Below are 22538 nucleotides of genomic sequence, written 5' to 3' on the forward strand. Positions count from 1 at the left end.
TACGCTGTAATGGCTGAGTGCTGAACAAGCTTTGGAGGTGGAGTTAAATATACTTGTATAAACAATTTAAAAAAGTAACCTTCCCACAATTTCATTTATATGGATCAACATTGAACTTAAACTGCTGGAAATGCTACACAGAAGCCAGGTGCAATTCGAGGTCAAGTCAGTATGATCTGTAATCCGAACACTGAATGCATCCAAAAAAACATTTTTTTGAACCTCATCAATCTTTAGTGGGGAAAGTTTAGTTGTTTGTATGCACAAGTATCCTGCATTTATTATTCAGTGATACATCTAACTTTTCTGGCCATTTTCTTTACTTTTAGACTATAGTAAGTCTAAGTTTGGGTTACGGCAATATAAGTTCTTATGCAGTATCTGAAAATCAGGAGTATCTGAAATCCAAAATGCATTCGGCCCCGAGGGTTTTGGATACAGGATACCTGACCTGCACATCAAATGATAAATATTTTAAAATCTCGCTGTCCTATACGTGTATTTTTGTACGAAATAGTCACTGGCCCTTTCCTTTCTAAGTTTGCTGGAAGCTCAATGTGGAAGCAAGGTAAAAGGTGATTGATGTCTTATTAACATTAAAAGCAAGGCTTTTTTTTTTAAAAACAGCTGCCCAACTGGTCTCAGTCAAATTAATACAAGCAATAATTCATGTGTTTGGGTGTTACTCAGGTAGTAAGTACCTTTTAAAATGTCGGGTTGCTTCAATTCAACACCCAGGACCCAAATGAATCTGTACATCTATCTGTTGAACAGCTAAAATGACTAGTGTTTGATTAAATCCATTGACCCTCTGCTGTGATGATTCAACATAGTGCTTCTGCCATTTGAGCTTTACGATTAAAGTGCACAAGTGGGAATTATTTTGCATTGTTAATTATTCCCTAGTTTCCTTCCCTTTTAAATACAAAGTTCAGAAAAATCCCTCTACCACACCACTGATGATTTCCATTTCCCATACGAAGCCTCTTGTGCTGTGGGCATGCAGGCTATAGAAATTGAACCCAACATTTGCCTGAGATGAGACTTTCAAATTGTATCCACAACTACAGCCCTGAGACCTCTGCTTTCCTCTAATTCTGGCCTCTGCCACATCACCAACTTTAAGCACTCCACCAGTAGCATCCTTATCTTCAGTTGTTTCAAACCTGAAGCTCTGAAATTCTCATTTTACACCCCTCCACTTCTCTCTCCTTCTAGATGCTCCTTAAAATGTAACTCTTGGGCCAAGGATTTTCTCACCAGTCCCAATATTTCCTTATGAAGTTTGGGATTAAATCGTGTTTAATAACACTCCTATGAAATGGCTTAGGATGTTTTACTGCATTAAAGGTGCTATATAAATACAAGTTGTGCCAATTGTGAGAGGGGTGTTCTACCTACTCAGTCTTTGCCTGAATTCAATCCAATCATCATCAATCATTTGGCCTTCAACTTACACATAACAATTACATTATTTGGCTTAGCATGTGCCCCAGTCAATGCCCACCGCAACTGCAACACTGCATTCATGGTATTGCACACATTTCTTTGGACTTTTTACACTAGCTAGTTTGATACGCACTCTATGTAGACAGAGGCACCTCAGGGTAAAAACAAAACTGACATTATAGAGCTTAATAGAATTGAGAGACAGAAATTGAGAAGGGTTGACTTGAATGAACATAGCAAACGTTTTAACACTTATTTCCAACAACTTGTATTGTAACAATATTAAACATAGCTCAACAGTTGAAGAGTAAATATACGTTTTTTTAAAAAAAAATCACAAAGTAGTTGTCTCACATTCCTTTGTATCGATGAGGCAAAATGAATGTTTTTCTAATTTGCTGGAAGCACAAACTCTGCTGTAAAGTACAATCATCAGGGATAATAAAAACAGCTTACTACTGACAATGACAGGTATTGCAAACATATTCATAAAGAAACTACAAAGAACAAAACTATATTAATTTGTAACAGGGAAACTGAAAAGACAAAGTATAGTGACATGTAAAGGTGTAAAGAATAGAATTGAGAGACACATTCACCTTCCTACTAAATGCACTGAAAAACAAAACAATTGTATATTTGAGATTTACACTCTGACTGACCCTCCTCTTATCTATTATGACTGCAGCTCAATCTTGATCAACGTTTTGATGCCCTGTTATTGTCTCAGATATCTGAGTGGGCATTGTTCTTGTATCAGCACTGGCACCAATGTCAGCAGATGAGTAGATTATGTGGGGCTAGAGTGGAATTTCAAGTTAAACCCAATCATGACCTGACCAACGTGCACACTTTCACTAAGGGTCAGAAATATTGAGGCCAAGTGCAACCCGGCACCAATTAAATCTGGGTCTTTTGGTTCTGCATGGCTCAGCACTACATTATTTAGTGCAATTTATTCATTGATCCATTCAAAAAAATGCCCAGCTGTAAGGCTTGACAACAGCATTGCACTCAACATAGTGTAAATACTCAATTCAAGCAGCATCCCAGCCTATTATTTGAACACTGGTCCAACTTCACTCACTTCACTATACAGCCCTGAGAGTTTAGTTACACATTGCTAAAGCTGTTTCAATTCTGTTCAATAACACGCCTCAATTCCCCCCTTCAGAAATGACGTGGAGATGCCGGCGTTGGACTAGGGTAGACACAGTAAGAAGTCTCACAACACCACTCCAAAAGGTTTACTTGGAATCACGAGCTTTCGGACCGCTGCTCCACTCACCTGATGAAGGAGCAGCACTCAGAAAAGCTCGTGATTCCAAATAAACCTTTGGACTTTAAGCTGGCTTTGTGAGGATTCTTCCCATGCCCACCTTCATTAAAGCATCCAGTACCTTATTTTAACTGAAGCATTCGTTTCTCTAAAGCCTCAGCTATTCTTGTTGGTCATTAAGAGTGAAGATAATACTAAATTATGAGAAAGAAAGGATGGGTATTTTTGAGTAAAAAAGCACGTATATTAAACTGAAGTCACTCAGTCAATAGACAGGTAACTTCAGTCTCGAGAGTTAGCACTGGTTTCTAATGTGGATCCAGCAAGGGAGATATTCTTTGCATCATGCACATTCTTGACAAGTCATCCTTTATCTAAATTCTCCAGCCTCGCAGACAAACATGAATACACTGTCCAAGTTTCTGCATGTCTAACTTTCAAGATGAGATGCAATGCTTTCTGATCAGAAGGTGTAGCGAAAGCAATGGCAATCTCAGAGAAGTTGCTAGAATAGTTGGAGCAGAAACAGATCAAATAATATAACTAGCCTTCTGAAATTAAGTTCCATTGTTGAGACACAGATTTATTCTGAGCATGACCTATGCTACACTGGAATTAAAAGCATCTAATGCAATGCTTTATATGAAAATACAGAATAGTGTTGCAACATCCAGCATGCTTACCATCTCATCTTCAACAAAAATTACCAGAGAGTTTCTGGATGGGTCACTGATTGAGTGTTTCAACTTTACAGATTTTAGAGTTCAAGTGTACAGGCTCAATGATGGATATGTTACATCAACATTGGCAGCTAAGAAATTAAACAACATTCACTGAAAAACACCTTTCATGATCTATGCACATCTCAAGTGTTAAGTCAATGGGATACTTTTCTGAATTGGATTCACTGTGGTAATGTAGAAAATCCAACAGCCAATGCTTACACAGCAGTGCACCAAAAACAGTAATGAGATAAAGGATTTGGGTGCACAGCTTGGATGAGGGATATATATTGGCTAGAACACCTTGAAAACTCCTCTGACTATTTTGAATAGAACTATGAACAAGAGAATAGAAGTTTAACATCTTATCTGAAAGATGTCACTTCCTACAGTACAGTACTCTTCCAGCAATGCCCTGAAAAGTTAGCTTAGATTAAATGCTGGAGTGGAGTTTAAATCTTCAAAGTGTTAGCCAACATTCAGTTAGTAGGTCTCTCACCTGAAGGCTGTGGATTCAAGTTCCACTCCAAATGTTGGGAATACAAAAATCTGGGCTGATATTCTAGTGCACTAGTGAGGGAGTGCAGCATTGCCAGAGGTGCAGATGAAACATCAAGTCAAGGTTCCGTCTGCTTTCTAAAGTGAACATAAAATTGACACTATTTTAAAGAACTGGGAATCATCATTCCCTCTGTTCTGGCCACCATACAACCTTTGATCAATAACTCAAATAATAGATTCTCTAGTCTTTATCATTTGTTGTTTGTGGGAGCTTGCTGAGCACAAATTAGCCACAGTTGTTTTCTGAAATTCAACAGTGAGTACAGTTGAAAAGTATTACATTGGCTGTAAAATCTCATGGGAAGCCCTGAAGTCATACAAGGTGTTTTAGAAATGCAAATCTTTCTTCTGACTTAAGATGCAATGCAAAGTTGACACCACCTCAAACAAATTGGGCTTATACATAAAATCAAGCATCACATCACCCTTCTGGGTAGCTGCATTGACACTAACATTTCTAAAACAATAGTTTTAACCATTTAATCATTTATTTAATTTTGTCTTATCTTCAATGATCTAATCTAAGAAAAGTAGTGCAAATTTTGTGGGGCCGATGATGCTCTTCACTTGCACTAGTTTGATTTAAAATTCCAATCTACAAACCCAACCAGGATTCTAACCTCAGGTGGAATGTGTGAACAGTTCTGGGAGAGCTGTGGTACTGCTGGTGTGTAACCACCCTACAAAGTCACGTTCTTCACTTATAATAATACAACAGACACGTGACCCAGATAAGAGAAAGCCTCTCACAGCCATGGAATAACACCCAGAAAAACAAGTCACCAATTTCAGGAAAAGTGAAGAAAAATAAACTTAGAACCTCAAAAAGGAAAATAAAATTAGTTTGCATTATTTGAGTCACAAATAAGTTTGGGAGAAGTTGAGTTTGCAGATTTCTACTTTAGCTTCATTGCTCTTCAGAAGTCTGAGAAGTTTATCATGTATGTTCTCAAATCAGGGTCTTTTTTTAAATGTTAAATAACTCAGCTGCAAAATACAGAAAAAAATAACCAACCCCAAGGGTGAGGATTCCAGTTTTGATCATGTTTTGCATTTTGACGCATACATACAAACTCCCATGTTAATTAAAAAACCTGAATGTTGTTGACAAAATTAAGTTTCTGTATTGAACTTTAATGTGTCCAAGAGACAGTACTGTTTAGGCTAACCACATTACACACCCGATCCATTAATTCAACAACGGATAACTTAGAACTCAAACAGTTGATGCATCTCAGATGGAACATAAGTTGTGAAAACAGCAAATAATTTATATAAAGGATTCTGTTGTAAGCTGGTGATTGTGGTCTCTCTCACTGATACAGCGAGATGCAACTCGGATAATGTACAACAGAATGACCTGGAGTGACTCCACAGTCTGAGGTCCAGAAACGTACAAATTATTTCAATAGAAACATAATACAAAATGTGATAGATCATCAGACCAACATCATCTGCACACAAATTATAGATCTCTTGGCACTAACCTGCATCAAGCACATTAAGGTTATACTCTCCAGGCATGATTTAAGATTGCTACTGTTTATTCATGCAGCTGAAGTATCCACCCAAGTTATTTATTCCAATTTTAGTGCTCAGCGAAATCTTTTGTACCTCTGGGTTTCAACTGAAAAATCTCTTGTGCTTCTGAACATCGGGCCACTAGAAATGCTCAAAACATACCCACTCAGCAAATGAAGAAAAGAGCAACCTTGGAGGCACATCTTGGGCTGAGATGACTCCACCATCACATAAGAACGTTAATTTCAAACAAGTATCTTGCAGCCAAATTCCTGACAATTCAAAACTATAACAAAAAAATGCTAATGGGCTACAAGGCTTTATAATTGTGGGATACGTCTAAGGATTTTGGAAGGAATTCATTCATTCACAACAAGGAAGAGTAAAAACTGCCTTATTAAGCCAATGTTTTAATTTATATTTAGATTCACAACTGCTTAGCAGACTTGTGTTTTAATTAAGGGGCTTTGTCTCCAAATCTCTCGATCCTCCTGGAGTTTGTAAGGGGTGAGGGAGGTAGAGTTAATCACTTCATTCTCGTCCCTAAATAAAGGCAAAAAAATGAATGATAGTGAAACTTGGCCACCACTGGTACTAGTCTGGTCATGTGATTAAATGCAGCAACAAAGAGCAAGAGAAACCATTTACTACCATGGCAGGTACCACATACAATAGTACAACAACTTACAAGAGGCAGTCCAGTTATAGTAGGCTTCAAGTATGCAACACTGCAATTGTATTTCTTTGGAACTCTATTGAAGAGATTTTATTTTCTCCCCCCAAGAGAGGATTATATGGAAATCTATTCGTGTGTACAGCTTGCAATTATAGAAATCCCATTAGGATTGTGAAGGGATACTGAAACTCAGCAGCATCTGTACATTTATTTTGAACTGTGATTACCCAACTTCGATCACTGTTAAGTGCCAGATATCCTAAGCTCACCTTGTGTGCTTAGTACTAGAATTATGTTTTTTGAGAGTTGGCAAACGTTCTACATTTTGAGCCAATCCTTCCCCAAGTGGGTTGTCGGCTGGCGTCCTTGCAACCTTCATGGGCTTAGCTTGTCTAACTGAAAGAAGCGCATTTACAAGATATAAATAACGCTTGGGAGACTTTGCGCACACTGCAGAAGGCCTCTCTGTGCTAGAGTAGTCTATAGTGTCATTTCACTTTAAAGTGCTGTAGTAGGTTGCTCCAGTTTTTTTTTCACTGCTTCAGGAGGTCTTTAAGTACAGCCCCAGCACTGGAATCTTGGGATACTGGCAGAGGAGTGAAGGTGGGAAGGGCGTTGGAGATTGGTTTCATGAGAAGATGGGGGGTCCCAGCGCCACTAGTGGCTGTCGATGTGATGAGAGGGATGGCGGCAGATCGTGGAGCCAAGAAAGGATTGGAGTCAGATTTTTTCACTGGCCCTTCTCCTGACAGACCTGCAAATAAAATTCAAAACATTATTCATGATAATAATTACTATGCCAATTAAATAAGATACTGAATGCAGAAATAATTTGTACTGTCTATTCAGCTGCTGCTATTCACTAATTGGGATTACAGTAATATGAACATTCATTACTCTACAAATATTTTCAAACACTTAAGTGACTGTATACTGACTCTGAACTCTGCGCTCCGAAGTGGCACAAGTCCAGTTAATGCAGGCTGGCCAATATAACAAGGAAAAGGTCAAAGTGAAAGCTCCCAGGGCTTGTCTAAAAACTTTCTGTTTAGGAATTAAACATTCTAATAAATGGCTGCGTTTTATCAGCAGATATCATCCATATACACAAAGTTAAAAACAAAGTTCTCTGCATTCATCTTCTGCACTGTAAGGACACAATAACATCTGGATTTACATGGCAAGTCATTTCGCTGTAACAGTTGTTCAACTGAATAGAGGAGGAATTCAATCATTTGAAAGAAAGCACAGAATGAAATGGCAGAGACGGCCATTCAAACTCACTGGGTGGGATTTTCTGGCCGCGCTCGCTCCAAGACCGGAAAATCCCGCCTGAGGTCAACGGACCTTTGCATGGTCCGTGCCCTGCCTGCTACGATTCCTGTGGCTGGCAGGATGGGAAAATCCCACTTACTGTCTGTGCCAGTTCTTTGTAAGAGTCCCTGCTCTTTTCCCCAATACCTGGAAATCTTTCCTTCTCAAATATACATGCATGCTATAATGAACGCTGATGAATTTCAAGGGCTTGTTTCAGAGCGTGCCCATATTGCATAGGATACAGAGTACAGAAACTGACATTCAGCTCACAGGAGCCTCCTTCCACCTCTCTTCACCAAATCCTATCTATTCTATTCTTTTCACTCTCATAATTGCTTAGCTTCCCCTTAGATGCATCTGCATTATTTGCTTCAACCACTCCACGAAGTGGTGAGTTCCAAATTCCTACTAGAAGAATCTCCTGAATTCGAGTGGATTGATGGTTGATTATTTTATACTCATGCTCCTAGTTCAGATCTCTCCCACAAGTGGAAACTTTTTCTTTGGATCTACCTCTTCCATGCAACATCAAATTCCCTCAATTTATAAAACCTCTATCATATCACTCTTTAGACTTCCCTTTTCTAGGAAAGAGGCATTTCTTCCCACTAAGTATAATCTCTCAGTTATGGTGTCATGCCTGTAAATCCTTAGTTTTCCCCAGTGCCCCTCCACCCCATTTTTATAATAGAGATCAAAATTATTCAAGGTACCCATTGCAATCTAACCAAGGTTTAATAAAACTTTAAGAGAATTGAGAAGCATAGAAATTCTTCTTCTCTAGAGGACACCAGTGCTGTTTATTTTGTATGTTTAAAATCGGGCTAAAGATGTTTATGGGACTGGTCAAAGACATCCTGCTGAAATACATTGGAAGAAGTCTCAACATCAGTTTAAAGTCCAACAGGTTTATTTGGTAGCAAACGCTTTTGGGGCTTTGCCCCTTCATCAGGTGAGTGGGGAGTTCTGATCACAAACAGGGCATATAAAGGCACACACTCAGTTTACAGAATACAGATTAGAATGCGAGTCTTTACAGTTAATCAAGTTTTAAAGGTACAGACGATGTAAGTGGAGATATCATTAAGCATAGGTTAAAGAGATGTGTATTGTCTCCAGGCAGGACAGTAAGTAAGATGTTGCAGGCCAGTCATGGGGGTTACAAATAATATGATATGAACATAAGAACAGGATGTGGCGCTCAACTCATCGATCGACAGTTCCGACGCGCCACAGTGAAAAACTGCACCGACCTCCTCAGAAGACAAACACAGGACACGGTGGACAGAGTATCCTTCGTCGTCCAGTACTTCCCCGGTGCAGGGAAGCTACAACATCTTCTCCGGAGTCTTCAACATGTCATTGATGAAGATGAACATCTCGCCAAGGCCACCCCCATACTCCCACTTCTTGTCTTCAAACAACCACACAACCTCAAGCAGACCATTGTCCGCAAAAAACTATGCGGCCTTCAGGAGAACACTGACCACAACACCACACAACCCTGCCTCAGCAACCTCTGCAAGACATGCCGGATCATCAACACGGATGCCATCATGTCAACGCCATCCACCAGGTACACAGTACATACTCTTGCAACTCAACCAATGTTGTCTATCTGACACACTGCAGGAAAGGATGTCCCAAGGCATGATACACTGGTGAGACCATGCAAATGCTACGACAATGGATGAATGAACACTGCTCGACAATCACCAGGCAAGACTGTTCTCTTCCCGTTGGCAAACACTTCAGCAGTCACGGGCATTCGGCCTCTGATCTTCAGGTAAACGTTCTCCAAGGTGGCCTTCACAACATATTACAGCGCAGGCGCTGAGCAGAAATTGATAGCCAAGTTCTGCACACGAGGACAGCCTCAAATCGGGATCTTAGATTCATGTCACACTATTTGTAACCCCCATGACTTGCCTGGGCTTGCAACATCTCACTTATTGTCCTGTCTGGAGACAATACACATCTCTTTGACCTATGCTTAATGCTATCTCCACTTAGCTTGTCCCCAGCTTTAAGACTTGATCAGCTGTAAAGACTTGCATTCTAATCAATATTCTGTAAACTGAGTGTGTGCCTTGATATACCCTGTTTGTGATCAGAACTCCCCGCTCACCTGACGAAGGGGCAAAGCCCCGAAAGCTAACGGCGTTTGCTACCAAACAAACCTGTTAGACTTTAACCTGGTGTTGAGAGACTTCTTACTGCGTTTACCCCAGCCCAACGTCAGCATCTCCACATCCGAAGTACATTGGAACTTGGACTTATAAGAATGGGACACCTGCTGGGCTGCGGCAAAAGAAGATGGACTAGGGCCGACGGAGGAGTCTTGATTCTCATTGTTCCTCCAGTCCCATACGAAACAAAGTCCAAGTATTACCCAACATTGATACTTGCAGTTACTGGAGGATCTATACCCTTCTGCAATTAATATTAAAATGTAGAAGAAATACAAAATGTAACACTATGGAGACCTGTACCTGCAGAATGTCCAGAAAAGCTACTGGATGGTTGGCTGCTTCCAGAGGTGGCTCCAACTGAGTGCATATCGTAAACTGGAAGCTTTGGAGGAGGCAGGGAAGGTCGAGATTCCACTTCCAGGAACTTCACAAACATTTCTGAGAAAGACTGTCAGGAAAATCGCAGCGAATTACCTGATATGATAACGTACTTCATCATCACTAAAACCTCCAATAAAACATACAATGCCGATCACTTTTAACCAGTTTGCCCACCTGAAGACTTACTTTGATTTGTAACAGAGGGCCACATATCAGAATCACAACAACCGGAGAATTGGATTATGCAGGAGGCCATCTGGCCCACTATATTTGTGCATTAACTTCAAATCTCAGTTATCTACTTTAATCCAATTTTCGTTCTGTCCCTGCGTCGCTTAATATTTTTCTTGATGCATTAACATAATTCCTTCCTAAACATCAGGTTTGACTTGGATATCCACATAATAATGAGTAAATTATAAAAAGTATTTCACTCCAAGGATGTGCTGGTTAGGAGGATTGGCCATGCTAAATTGGCCCTTAATGACAGGGGGATTAGCAGAGTCAATACTTGGGGTTATGGGGATAGGGCCTGGGTGAGATTGTTGTGATGCAGGTTCGATGGGCCAAATTGCCTCCTGCACTGTAGGGATCCTATGATTCAATGGTAGCAAATAATCCTGGGACATTGTCATGCTAAGAAAGACATCACATAAATTTAAACTCTTTCCATACTTGTAATTTTGCCTTTGTCTTACTTTTGTGAATTCTCTGATACTCTTGCACATCTCTCTCTCTTTCCCTTGAAAAACTTAAGATCCATCCTTTTAACCAGATTGATAATCAGCTCTCCTATTTCACCCAACAATGGCTCAGCACCAGCTCTTTCCATTGGTTTTCTGCATTTTCTGTTAAGAGTCATTATACAATCCCAATTCATTATGGCAGCGCATTCTAAATTGTACTAAGTCTTAGCTTTAAAAAAAATTCAGCCAGATGCACACAACATTTCCCTGGAATTTCCTGAGCAGCAGATCTGTGGTAGTAGGGAGAAGAGCAGGAGGTAAGTGAAGAGATGAAACAAGGGATAAAAAGAGAAGAAAAGAGATGCAACAACTCAGAAAAAGGGAGCAGCATTAGGTTAGTGGTCCATTTCCAGTATTGGCACATGTGGGGTATTACAGGGAACTCGGACTTCAGTTGTGGTGAACTCAAATCAATGACGCACATCATTGAAGACTGCCCCTGACAACATTCAGCAGAGGGCTCCATCAAGTCATCGTGGAATCTATTGCTTGGACTGGTGATTACTGCAGATGCTAAAAAGAAATTCCAGTGGATCCAAGATGGGTTTTCAATGAGGAACACTGTCACTTATCTTGAAGATCCAGCTATAAGGATTCGGAGATAAATGAGTAACTACTTCATCAGCTGTGGGAAAATGCTAATCTTGAAAAATGCAGTCAAAGAGTCCAGAAAAATAAACAAGTGGATCTGAGTGTCACAGATAAATACAATCAAACTACAATGGTGGAAAGTTCAACAAAAAATTTGTGCTTATACAATTTGGGCAGCATGGTGGCACAGTGATTGGCATTGCTGTCTCACAGTGCCAGGGACCCGGGTTCAATTCCAGCCTCAGGTCACCGTGTGGAGTTCGCACATTCTCCCCGCGTTTACGTGGGTTTCCTCCAGGTGCTCTGGTTTCCTCCCACAGGCCAAAGTTGTATGGGTTAGGTTGGTTAGCCATGCTAAATTGACCCAAGTGTCAGGAGATTAGCAGGGTAAATATGTGGGGTTATGGGAATCAGGCCCGGGTGGGTTTGTGGTCAGTGCAGACTCGATGGGCCAAATGGCCTCCTTCTGCACTGCAGGGATTCTGTGACTCTCTATGTTATAGAAATGAAAAGACTTGCGTTTATATCGAGTGTTTAATCAATTTAGATATTCCAAAGTGCTTTCACAGCTAAATACTTCCAAAGTGTAGTCACTGGAGATGAATAGGCACAAATTCGCACTCCCAGCAAGTAAGGTAGTAACAAAATAATAATCCTACTTTTAGCGATATTCCATGCGGGATAAATGTCGGCCAGGACACCGTGGCAAAGATTCTTACTGTTCTTTGGAGAGTGCCAAGAAAGTTAAGATTTATTACAATATGGAATGCACTACTACAATGACCTGCAACTGTATAACATCTCCAAAGTAGAAAATGCAGGGAGATCTATTGTGATCCACCTGTGAGGGTCACTTCTTACCTGATTATTGCAGCTTCAACAACAGACTGCCTCTGCACTGCATGCTGCAGTATCAGTCTGGATTTTCTGTTCAAGTGTCTGAAATTAGACTTAAAGCTTGTCACCAAGTCAAGTTGACACTTCATAATTGAATAGGTACTGGAAAATAATGCGGTGTGCAAACATGTGACACTTATTAAAATTGTTCCCTTGTATTAGCTGAATGCACCACCTTGATTGTCATATAACATGAAACCCCCATAAACACAATAATATGACTCATATGAATTTCATACTGTCCTATAAAAAGGAAAATTCTGAATGAGGAATGGTCACAGGCTATGTCTAACTCCAAGAGCGCAAGAAAGCAAACGGACCCAACTTCTCAAATCTTTCTACTTAATTGAAGTTCCTCATTCCTGGAGCCACGTGAATCTTTTCTGCACCTTCTCCAACAACGTCACATCCTTTCTAAAGCACAGTGTCCAGAACTGGATTTCGTTCTCCAGATTAGGCTGAATTGATCTAGTGAATCCTTTGGTTCCTATATTGTGCATTTTTTAAATTAGCAATGAACGAGAACGTATGAAAAGAGGGCTGAACTTACACTGTTGAAGATTGTACGCTGGTTTGGCCTCTGGGGTGTGCTTGGGAAACTTTGGGTTCCACTAGCTCGGTTAACACCAAGCCAACTGGTTACCCATCCAGTAACACCACGATGCTCACCATCCAAGAGCTAGCAAAGACATAGCACACAAGTTATATTTTTAACGTAAAACTTTCACAGCTGAACTACAGAAAATGTAACCATCAACTTTACCTGATGCAAGGCTTAACTTTTAATTTATCTCATTGTCAATTGTAGGAGCATGGAAGAAGTTCTCTCCTTATTTTAAACAAGTATTTAGTAACGTGTATATGAATAAATTACACTTAAATTATTGAGGAATGAGAGAGGATATATCCAATGTGGATGACTACAAAATGTGGAGCTGTGGATTGATGTGAGAATGGATGTTATTTTTAAACAGATGTTTGGGGAATACTGTGTTATTCTTTAAAGAAGGCTATGCGTTGGTGTAAATGTTTTAGTTAAGCTGGAAAAAGATGAAAACTATTTGTCTGGAGGAGTTGATGGAAAAGAAGTAAAGTCACTAGAACATGCATTTGTAATGAGGCTTTCCTGTTTTATAAAGTGGTTTATAAGTAATTAGGCTAGGCTTTGAAATTTGCATTAGGAGATATAAGATGTGTTGTTTTCAGTTGTTAAGTTTCAAAGGGAAGTAAAATACCTCTACAGCTGGCAACGGTTTCATAAATAAACAAGGGAAGGTTATTGAATTTTATTTGGTCTCAAAAAGGAGGGCAATAGAAAGGATATGGAAGATTTTGATTTATACCGGAAAAGTTGAATTCAAAGTAGTGCTGTGGACAATGGAATTGTGGATACAAGGGGACAAGAATATTTAAGAGGTGTTGAGAGGATTTGGGGTTGCCTGTGTGAGGAAACAACTCAGGACTGAAAGAAGGCAAGTTCAAATCAGTCATCCAAACATGCCAGAAAGGTTTTGGATGCAGTCTTGTTTCTTAAGATTTCTTGGATTTCCACCGCAGAGTGAAAGTGAGCCTGAGAGGTTATATGGTTTATCTTATTAAAGCTACAGGAGTAATATTACCCAAGAGATTTTTGCCTGGATGGTGTATACTTGTGAGTCTGACCAAATAGTAAGGGAGTGTTTTTTAAGACTAATTTTAACAGTGTAGCAATAATCTTGTGTGCTTAAGTTTTCCTTTCTTCTCATTAAAACATCTTTTAAGTTTAGTTTTTAAAATCCCAAACATGTTACCGAGTTTCTTGCTGTTGAGATCAGTGTCTTTTCTTTTCATTTTCAGAATACCAAAAACAGATACAGCCCAGAAGCCAGGTTATCCCAGGGATTTGGTTTGCCCAAGAATTATAAGATCTGGTCATAGCACTAATACATCCTGTTATCGAGGAATCAGTGTGAAGAGTTTTGCCTCCTTACTATGTTGGATAACTCTGATTTTACAGATTTATTTGTTAAAATATTGTTGAGGGGATAGAACTTTTTTTTGAGAATGCAGTAATCTGAGTAATTTTAAAGTTGCGGTAACTCAAGGCAGTTCTGGAAACACAGTAATTCTGAAGTGTAGATTGCATGTGTGAGCAGAACCACGATACGAACAGAGTCTCAAGGAAGGGCTGGTGATTAACAACAAACTTATGAGCTACATCAGCAATTATAAACATTTTTTTAAAAAAAGTTTAATGAACTTTTTAAAAAAGTTTAATGCAGCACGGATTCGTTAAGGGGAAGTCGTGTTTGACGAATTTATTGGATTTCTATGAGGATGTGACTAGTGTGGTAGACAGAGGGGAACCGGTGGATGTGGTGTTTCTAGATTTTCAAAAGGCGTTTAGATAAGGTGCCTCACAAAAGGTTGCTTCAGAAGGTTAGGGTGCATGGAGTTGGGGGTAAGGTGTTAGTGTGGATAGAGGATTGGTTGTCTAATAGGAGGCAGAGAGTTGATATCAATGGGTGCTATTCTGATTGGCGGTTGGTGACTAGTGGAGTGCCACAGGGATCTGTGCTGGGGCCTCAGCTATTTACCATTTATACAGATGATCTGAAGGATGGGGCTGAGTGTAGGGTGACGAAATTTGCTGATGACACGAAGATGAGTGAAAAAGCAAATTGCACGGAGGGTGTGGAGTCTGCAGAGGGATCTGGATAGGCTAAGCGAGTGGGCGAGGACCTGGCAGATGGAGTATAATGTTAGCAAGTGTGAGGTTATCCACTTTGGCAGAAATAATAGAAGGAGGGATTACTATTTAAAGGGCAAAAAGCTGCAGCATGCTACAGTGCAGAGGGACCTGGGGGTCCTTGTGCATGAGTCGCAAAAACCTAGTCTGCAGGTGCAGCAGGTGATCAAGAAGGCGAATGGAATGCTGGCCTTTATAGTGAGGGGGATAGAATATAAAAGCAGGGAGGTCTTGCTGCAACTGTACAGGGCACTGGTGAGGCCGCAGCTGGAGTACTGTGTGCAGTTTTGGTCGCCGTACTTGCGCAAGGATATTTTGGCCTTGGAGGGAGTGCAGAGGAGGTTCACTAGGCTGATACCAGAGACGAGGGGGTTGGACTATGAAGAGAGACTAAATAGACTGGGTCTGTACTCGTTGGAGTTTGGAAGGATGAGGGGGGATCTTATAGAGACGTATAAGATAATGAAAGGGATGGATAGGGTAGAGGTAGAGAGATTCTTCCCGCTTAGAAAGGATAGCAGGACTAGAGGGCACAGCCTCAAGATAAGGGGGGGCAGTTTAGATCGGAGTTGAGGAGGAACTTCTTCACTCAAAGGGTGGTGAATCTCTGGAATTCTCTGCTTGTTGAAGTGGTGGAGGCGACCTCGCTAAATATATTTAAGTCACGGGTAGATAAGTTTTTGACAGACAAGAGAATTAAGGGTTATGGGGAGAGAGCGGGGAAGTGGAACTGATCCACTTCAAATCAGCCATGACCTTATTGAATGGCGGAGCAGGCTCGAAGGGCTAGATGGCCTACTCCTGCTCCTATCTCTTATGTTCTTATGAACTTTTTTTTAAAAGTTTATTTATCACTGTCACAAATAGGCTTACATTAACACCACAATGAAGCTACTGTTAAAATCCTCTTGTCATCACACTCCGGCACCTGTTCGGGTGTGCTGAGGGAAAATTTAGCACGACCAATGCATCTAACCAGCATGTCTTTTGGACTGTGGGAGAAAACCTACACAGACATGGAGAGAATGTGCAGACTCTATACAGACAGTAACCCAAGCTGGGAATCGAACCTGGGTCCCTGGCACTAAGGCAGCAGTGCTAACTACTGTGCCACCATGCCGTCCTGTGATTTGGCGGCAGGAGTGAAACGCATATTTGGCTAAAAGAACTGGAGAAAAGGAAGACAATGGATGCTACTCTCTCCAATGAAATGTGATTTGTTTGGAACTGTGTATTACTGCCTAGGCATTGTAATGTCTTGATTTCTGCTGTGTGGAAAAGAAAAAAAAAGTTTTGTTGTTTAAATCCTTTTAAATTCTGACACAATATCAGTACATACTGCTCAAGAACTGCCGCCTGATTCTCAGCAAAGACTGAAGCCACAGCTCCTCTGTTTGCCAAATTGAAATGTAGTTATGGTGTTGCTGATAGTATTTTTAGTACCTGCTTAGGTTGGTTTATGGATAATTCCAAATTCAAAGAGAAGTAAAATGAATCAGACTTTTCACAAACTTGACATTCATAGGAAGAGGAGAAAAATAGAAAATACTGAAGTACTGAAGACTTGGAATACAATGAAAATTAAAGTTAAAAAGGTCACAGTTTGCATTATTTTAGCAGGAAACATTTTACAAGAAAACATGGAGAGGACAGTAACCGAGATGGGATTTTTAGCTTCAAAAAAGCAAATTATTAGAAAGTCCTTGCAATTGTACTAACTGCTGTGGAAATAGCGGTGACCATTTTGTCATACCTGACTAATCTCTTCTCTCTTTAGCCCCAGAACACTTCCCAGCAGCCGCATTGCTTCATTACGTTTGTTCTTTGGAGTATGGAAGTAACCCACGAACAAATTTCGCATCAGGACCCTTCAAAAAAAGGAATGGCTTAGTAGTGTGAACACAATAAATTACTATACTTGGATTGGTTGGCATGCAGAGTAGCAAGACCTAAAATGGGACTTCTTAAAAAACACATTCCAAGACACTGTAAATTGAATTGATGAATTCAGGGCAAGAACATTGAAAGTTTCTAATTAAAGTGATCAAAATGTTGTTTAATGATTATCTGCTTCATTCACTCTTCAATATTTGCTTTTGAACACAGAGAATCAACTTATAGCAGATATTCTCCAGTTATGTAGAATGTGAGGCTAACTGCTGACCATTTTAACATCTCTGCAAGTTGTTAGGAGTTAACTGATCTCAAATGAGGCAACAACAGGAGGCACAACTGGCCTCACAATCACCAGTGTGAAATGTAGGGTGTGCAATGGTGGGAAGAGTGTCCAATCTAGAAATGAGCCTGAATTCACACATAATGACTACTCTTGATCTTTGCTTTAAAATATGAATGCGCAAATATTGGGTGACATCAGAATTTAGCTTGAATGTACTGATCCCCATAGGTTAATCGTAATTGGCAATCACTGAGAGACTGGCTGCTTGAATCAGATAACACAGAGGGCAGTTAACTACAAAATCACATGTCAGTAAGTCAGGACCATCAGGATACTGGAAAAGCAGCAAAATAATGTTTTTTTATCAGATCACTAATTTGCTCATATTGTAAAGCGATCTTGTTTCAATGAGAACATGCACCAAACGATGTGGGACTGAGCAATGCAAATCAAGTTAATCTTAAGTTCACTCCTCTGGCCCAGGCCTGGTTTAGCTAAGATAAACTAAAATGGCTTGATAACCCACAGATTAGAGAGAGATTGAAGGGAACAGTTAAGGATCCTTTACATGAGTACCATTCAATGGATTACTGAAAAATATGTGCATGCAGACATCCAACAGGCACAGATTTGGGCTTGGGTCTGACGATCTCTAGTGAACCATTCCACTGAAAAAACATGGCCAAACTCATTCATTGAGAATTGCTACTTAGCAAAGAGTTACTGGTCACCATAATATGTGCTTTTAGTCAAGCTGAGGGTTATAGATTGTGTTGGAAGCACAAAAAATACCATGGTGGGGTCAGTAGGGTTCAGATGATTTCAGAGTTCAGTGTTCGGCTTTAATCATCTAAAAAAGCTTGACATGAGTGAAGGGCCCCACCAAAATGAGAGTTTCAAACTAAAATTGAACAGAAGATTAGCTAACAAATTCATATGTTCCAGGGCAAAGCACCATCCACATCCACCATACCTCAAATTGACCTCAGACAGGGGACTGACCTTTCCAAGAGAACACGCACGCACACACAGTTGACATCCAGCTGAATTCTACCACATGTATCATTACTGGAACACTACGCTCAACACCACTCGCTTAGCTCTCTGTTGTGGCAAACATCACTTCTCCACATATCCACCGACTTACAAAACCCACAAAATGATAGAAGTTTGCAACGGCTCTATCTGCCACTTCGTGCTGATCTGTTCAGTTCACGTCTTGCCCCCAGGTACAATTCCCTTCAAGGAGGCCCATCCAGAAAAACTCTCCCTCACAGGACTGCAATGCAAATTCCACCTGGACAAATGAATGGGAATCATTGAACACAAGAAACAAGTACCTGGTCTCAAACCCAACCCCACAGTTGTCTGGTTCCAAGGAAAGAGTGATCCACCCTGAACAGATTCAGGACTGCCCACAGTCCCTACTTGGCCAACCTCCACAGATGGTGCATGACTGCCAGCCCCCTATGTGCCTGTGGGAGAAAGCAGACTATACACAACATCATAGAAGAGTATCCAATCCAGAGACTCAGCAGAGGCCTATCCGCACTGAACACCGCAGGACCAGAAGAAACTGCTTGGCTTAGGGACTTCGCATTCATTAAATAAATAAATGTTCCTAGGACAAAAAGCGCAGGCAAAACTCTAGATGTTACAAAAGTTAAATACTGAGAATGCAGGAAATACCCAGCAAGTCAAGCAGCATCTGCAGAGAGAGAAAAATAAAACTAACATTTCAGGTCAATGACCTTTTGTCAGTACTGGAATGAAGTTAGAGATGTAATAAGTTCAAGCAGAGAAGGGGAGGAAAGGAGAAAAATAGAGGCAGTTTGTGGCAGGCTGGAAGGCAAGACAGATCAAGAGCCACAACGAAAAGGCAAAAGATGATCATAATGGTCAGGAAACAAGGTATAGAATAGGCTGTAACTGCTGCTCAAATATGCATCACTGAACGTCAAATGTTTCCTGATAGCTTGTTGAATTAATTCAATTCTGAATAACTAGAAATCTCCTTTTATTGGATGACGTGACTCAAAATTATTCATTTGCGATGCTGCTGGAGCACTGCAGGGACTTAGGACTGCAAACAATCTATTCCTTTCAATAAAAAAAGTTCATACATTGAACATCAAAAGAACATCAGTGCTTACTTGTCAATTCTACCTTCACTGTTGTTGACCAGGTTCAATAGTTTTTTCTGAGCGTCGTCCAACATGTCCTGCTGAGCCAACACTATAAAGGAAATACAAAAGAATCATGGAGGGAGATTTCCTTTGGGTTAGAAGATAGTCATTTGTTATGAAGAAGGAATGCCATTTAATAAAGAGCAGCCCAGAACATCCCATGTGCTCCAGTCCTACATGTAACCCAAATCTCCTCCACTCCACTTTGTTTGGTTTCAACATTTCCAGCAATGCAGTCGCGTGCCAGTGAAATTTTTCAAGGATTGGGCCATAGATCTGACAATGGGAATGAGGATTTTAAAATATAAACATTGCTAATTTGGCCTCAGTCTGAAAGAATTCAATCAGGTTAGGGAGGCAAAGCTTCCATTTTTTAACTCAGTTCAGCCCTGTATGCCCTGAGATTTTAAATTATATTCTCAATTGTGGCCTCTGTGGGAGATTAGAGTCTGAACCCCCACTGAAAAAACAATCGTGATTTACGATTCACCAATTTGGCGCTTAGTGTTTTTTTTGGAACAATCAGGCCCATTAACTCTATTCTTTCTCCACAGATGCTGTCAGACCTGCTGAGATTTTTCAGCATTTTCTACTGCTGCTTCTGTTTATCCAAGTTATGCTGGGATCCTCCAATAACTGTCAGTTCTACCATAATCACAGAGATGACACCTCTATAAATGCATTCCAGAAACTCCCTTGAAACTTACAAACCTATAACTCCAGGCGTTTGGTTTTGTTCCCTCCTCAAACATTAGGATCACAATGCATGCCTTCCTTCATTACACTGGAACTAGTCCAGGTCCTATAAAAACTATTAGTGGTTTGCATAATTCACCTCCCATTTCTTAAGCACTCTGGAGTAAATGGCAAGAGTCCAGTCATTCCACGAGCCTTGAATGCTTTAATTCTAACCAAGACAATTACTGCATTTATCCCTGTGGAATCAGTTTTGCCAGCACTCTGATCTGGAATCACTGTCACTTTGCTGTTATCTTCAGTATTGAAAACCAATGCACTTTGCCCATATTCTGATTCTCATGTCTATCCGGCCCACTTAATACTTGATGTGCCCAGTTAAATTTCTCAAAGGACTTCCCTGGTATTTAATTATTTGTCTGGTTCCTAAACTAACTGATAAAGCTTTAGCATTACTACTGAATCAGTCGACTTTTTAATAGCAACTTTATCAAACTGATCTACATCTTATGCATACACTAACTCTCCTGGTAGTACTGCTTCTGTAACTTTAGCAATATTAATTTGTACACATATAGCAACTTTAGCATAGAAAAACATCCTGAGGCTCTTCACAGCAACATAATTCGACAAAAAAAAAGTGTTTAAGGAAGGGAAATCTTGAACAGTGACAACGTGTAGTCAGAAATGGTTTAAACAAGAGTCTTAAAAGGAGAACAGCAAGGTAGAGAGATTTAGGAAGGGATTCTGGAACGAAGACAGGATTGCCAATGTTGGGCAAAGAATAAATATGCACAAAGCCAAAGTCAGAGGAATGCCCTCTGGGGTTTTAACAGTGGGAGAAGGTTCAAATCAAGACATGTGGGACTTGGAAGTAATGTTCAAAAGCAATGGGTAATGGGGATTTTCAAAGCCTCCCCAGTTAAGTTTCAATGCATCACCTACCCTCATTTTTATTCAAAGAACATGCATATAAGCACAGATTTAAATTGATTTAATTTATACACTGACACGCCTGAAAATCTGGCAATCACAAGTTACACGGAAGACCAATGTGCCTCGGAAACTGAAATCCAGTGTTACAGATGCATCCCGACCTAGCTGCTTGATGCCATCTGGAGCCGTCAAAGATTCAACGTAATAAATTTTTTTTTTTAAATATGTAAAAGTTAGTATTTTCTCTGCTCAACGTGCCAGCCCGAATCTTTTGCTCCCTCAACACTCAGTGAACAGCAAATTACACAAAGCTGAGCTGCTTGTTTCTATGAGTGGACACACACAGATAAATTAAACTAAAAAGCAAATTAAAACTAATCCATAATGTTCACCTCCATGGTAACATGGCACCCTTGGGATGCTTCCAACACAAATCTAGATTGATTATCACCTGCTGATTCTGAGACGCACATAAAGAATTCAAAGCATAATTAACTGCCCTCTCTGGATCTGGCAAGTCCACCAAGAAATTATTTTGTTATAAAGGTGCTTTTAACGCCTTTGATCAGGGACTTACAAGAAACCCAGGAAAAGTAGCCCATTATTTAGCATTTTCATACTTTGACTTCCGTGGACTATCCTTTGAATAGTAATTTTCTTCGGGGTGCTTCCCAATTTCTCAAACACACATTTTTCCACTTATCTGACATTTATCGCTTTAACACAACTAAAAGTTATACATCTAAAACATCACCATTCAAAGAATAGTCCATGTTTACATAAAGAGGTGGCAATGCTCTGAGGATCTGTCTCTTTTAGCCTCTAAGTTTCTTCAGTGCTTTTTATCTGCTGATATTAATCACCTTAAAAAACTTAACCTGATCAGTTACAAATACTGTGGTTCAAAGACAAGTCAAAAGCTGGATATTCTGTGGCGCTAAACTCAATGCCTGGCTTTTTAAAAATTAATTTGTGGGACATGGATGTCGCTGGCTGGCCGGCATTTATTGCCCATCCCTCGTCACCCTTGAACTGAATGGCTTGCTAGGCCATTTTAGAGGGCAGTTGAGAGTCAACAACATTGCTGCAGCTCTGGAGTCACACGTAGGTCAGACCAGGTTAGGATGGCAGATTTTCTTCCCTAAAGGACTTCACAAAGCTTGTCCACCATCTCCAAGGCATAAGGAGTGTAATAGAATAGTCACCTCTTGCATGGATGAGTACGCTTCCCACACCATCTACAAAGTGCACTGCAGCAACTTACCAACCTTCATTTGACAACAAGTTCCAAACCTGTGATCTTCACCATCTAGGACAAGAGACCCATGGGAACATCACTGCTTGCAACTTCCCCTTCAAATCACTGGCCATGCCGAATTGGGATAAAATCATCATTCCTTCACCACTGCTAGGTAGACATCCTGGAATTCCCTCTAGAGAACTGACACTGAACCTCCACCAACTGGACAACAGTGATTCGA

General features: G+C 40.3%; 1 protein-coding gene across 2 annotated transcripts in view; it reads right to left on the minus strand.

Annotated features, from left to right (window-relative positions):
• Positions 1 to 1780: 1780 nt before the first annotated feature.
• Positions 1781 to 22538, minus strand: part of trip11 (thyroid hormone receptor interactor 11) — an 84560-nt gene continuing 63802 nt past the window's right edge. For both annotated transcript variants that reach the window (XM_080202320.1, XM_080202318.1), the window contains exons 17-21: positions 19393 to 19474; positions 16814 to 16928; positions 12883 to 13011; positions 10018 to 10165; positions 1781 to 6962 (exon numbers count right to left, since the gene is read on the minus strand). In XM_080202320.1, the coding sequence (XP_080058446.1) occupies positions 6742 to 6962; positions 10018 to 10165; positions 12883 to 13011; positions 16814 to 16928; positions 19393 to 19474 (695 nt within the window). In that variant the 3' untranslated portion in view covers positions 1781 to 6741. The remainder of the gene's footprint in view (positions 6963 to 10017; positions 10166 to 12882; positions 13012 to 16813; positions 16929 to 19392; positions 19475 to 22538) is intronic.

The sequence above is a fragment of the Carcharhinus amblyrhynchos genome, chromosome 14 (assembly GCF_965287045.1).
Source record: "Carcharhinus amblyrhynchos chromosome 14, sCarAmb.v2.hapA, whole genome shotgun sequence".
NCBI lineage: Eukaryota > Metazoa > Chordata > Chondrichthyes > Carcharhiniformes > Carcharhinidae > Carcharhinus > Carcharhinus amblyrhynchos.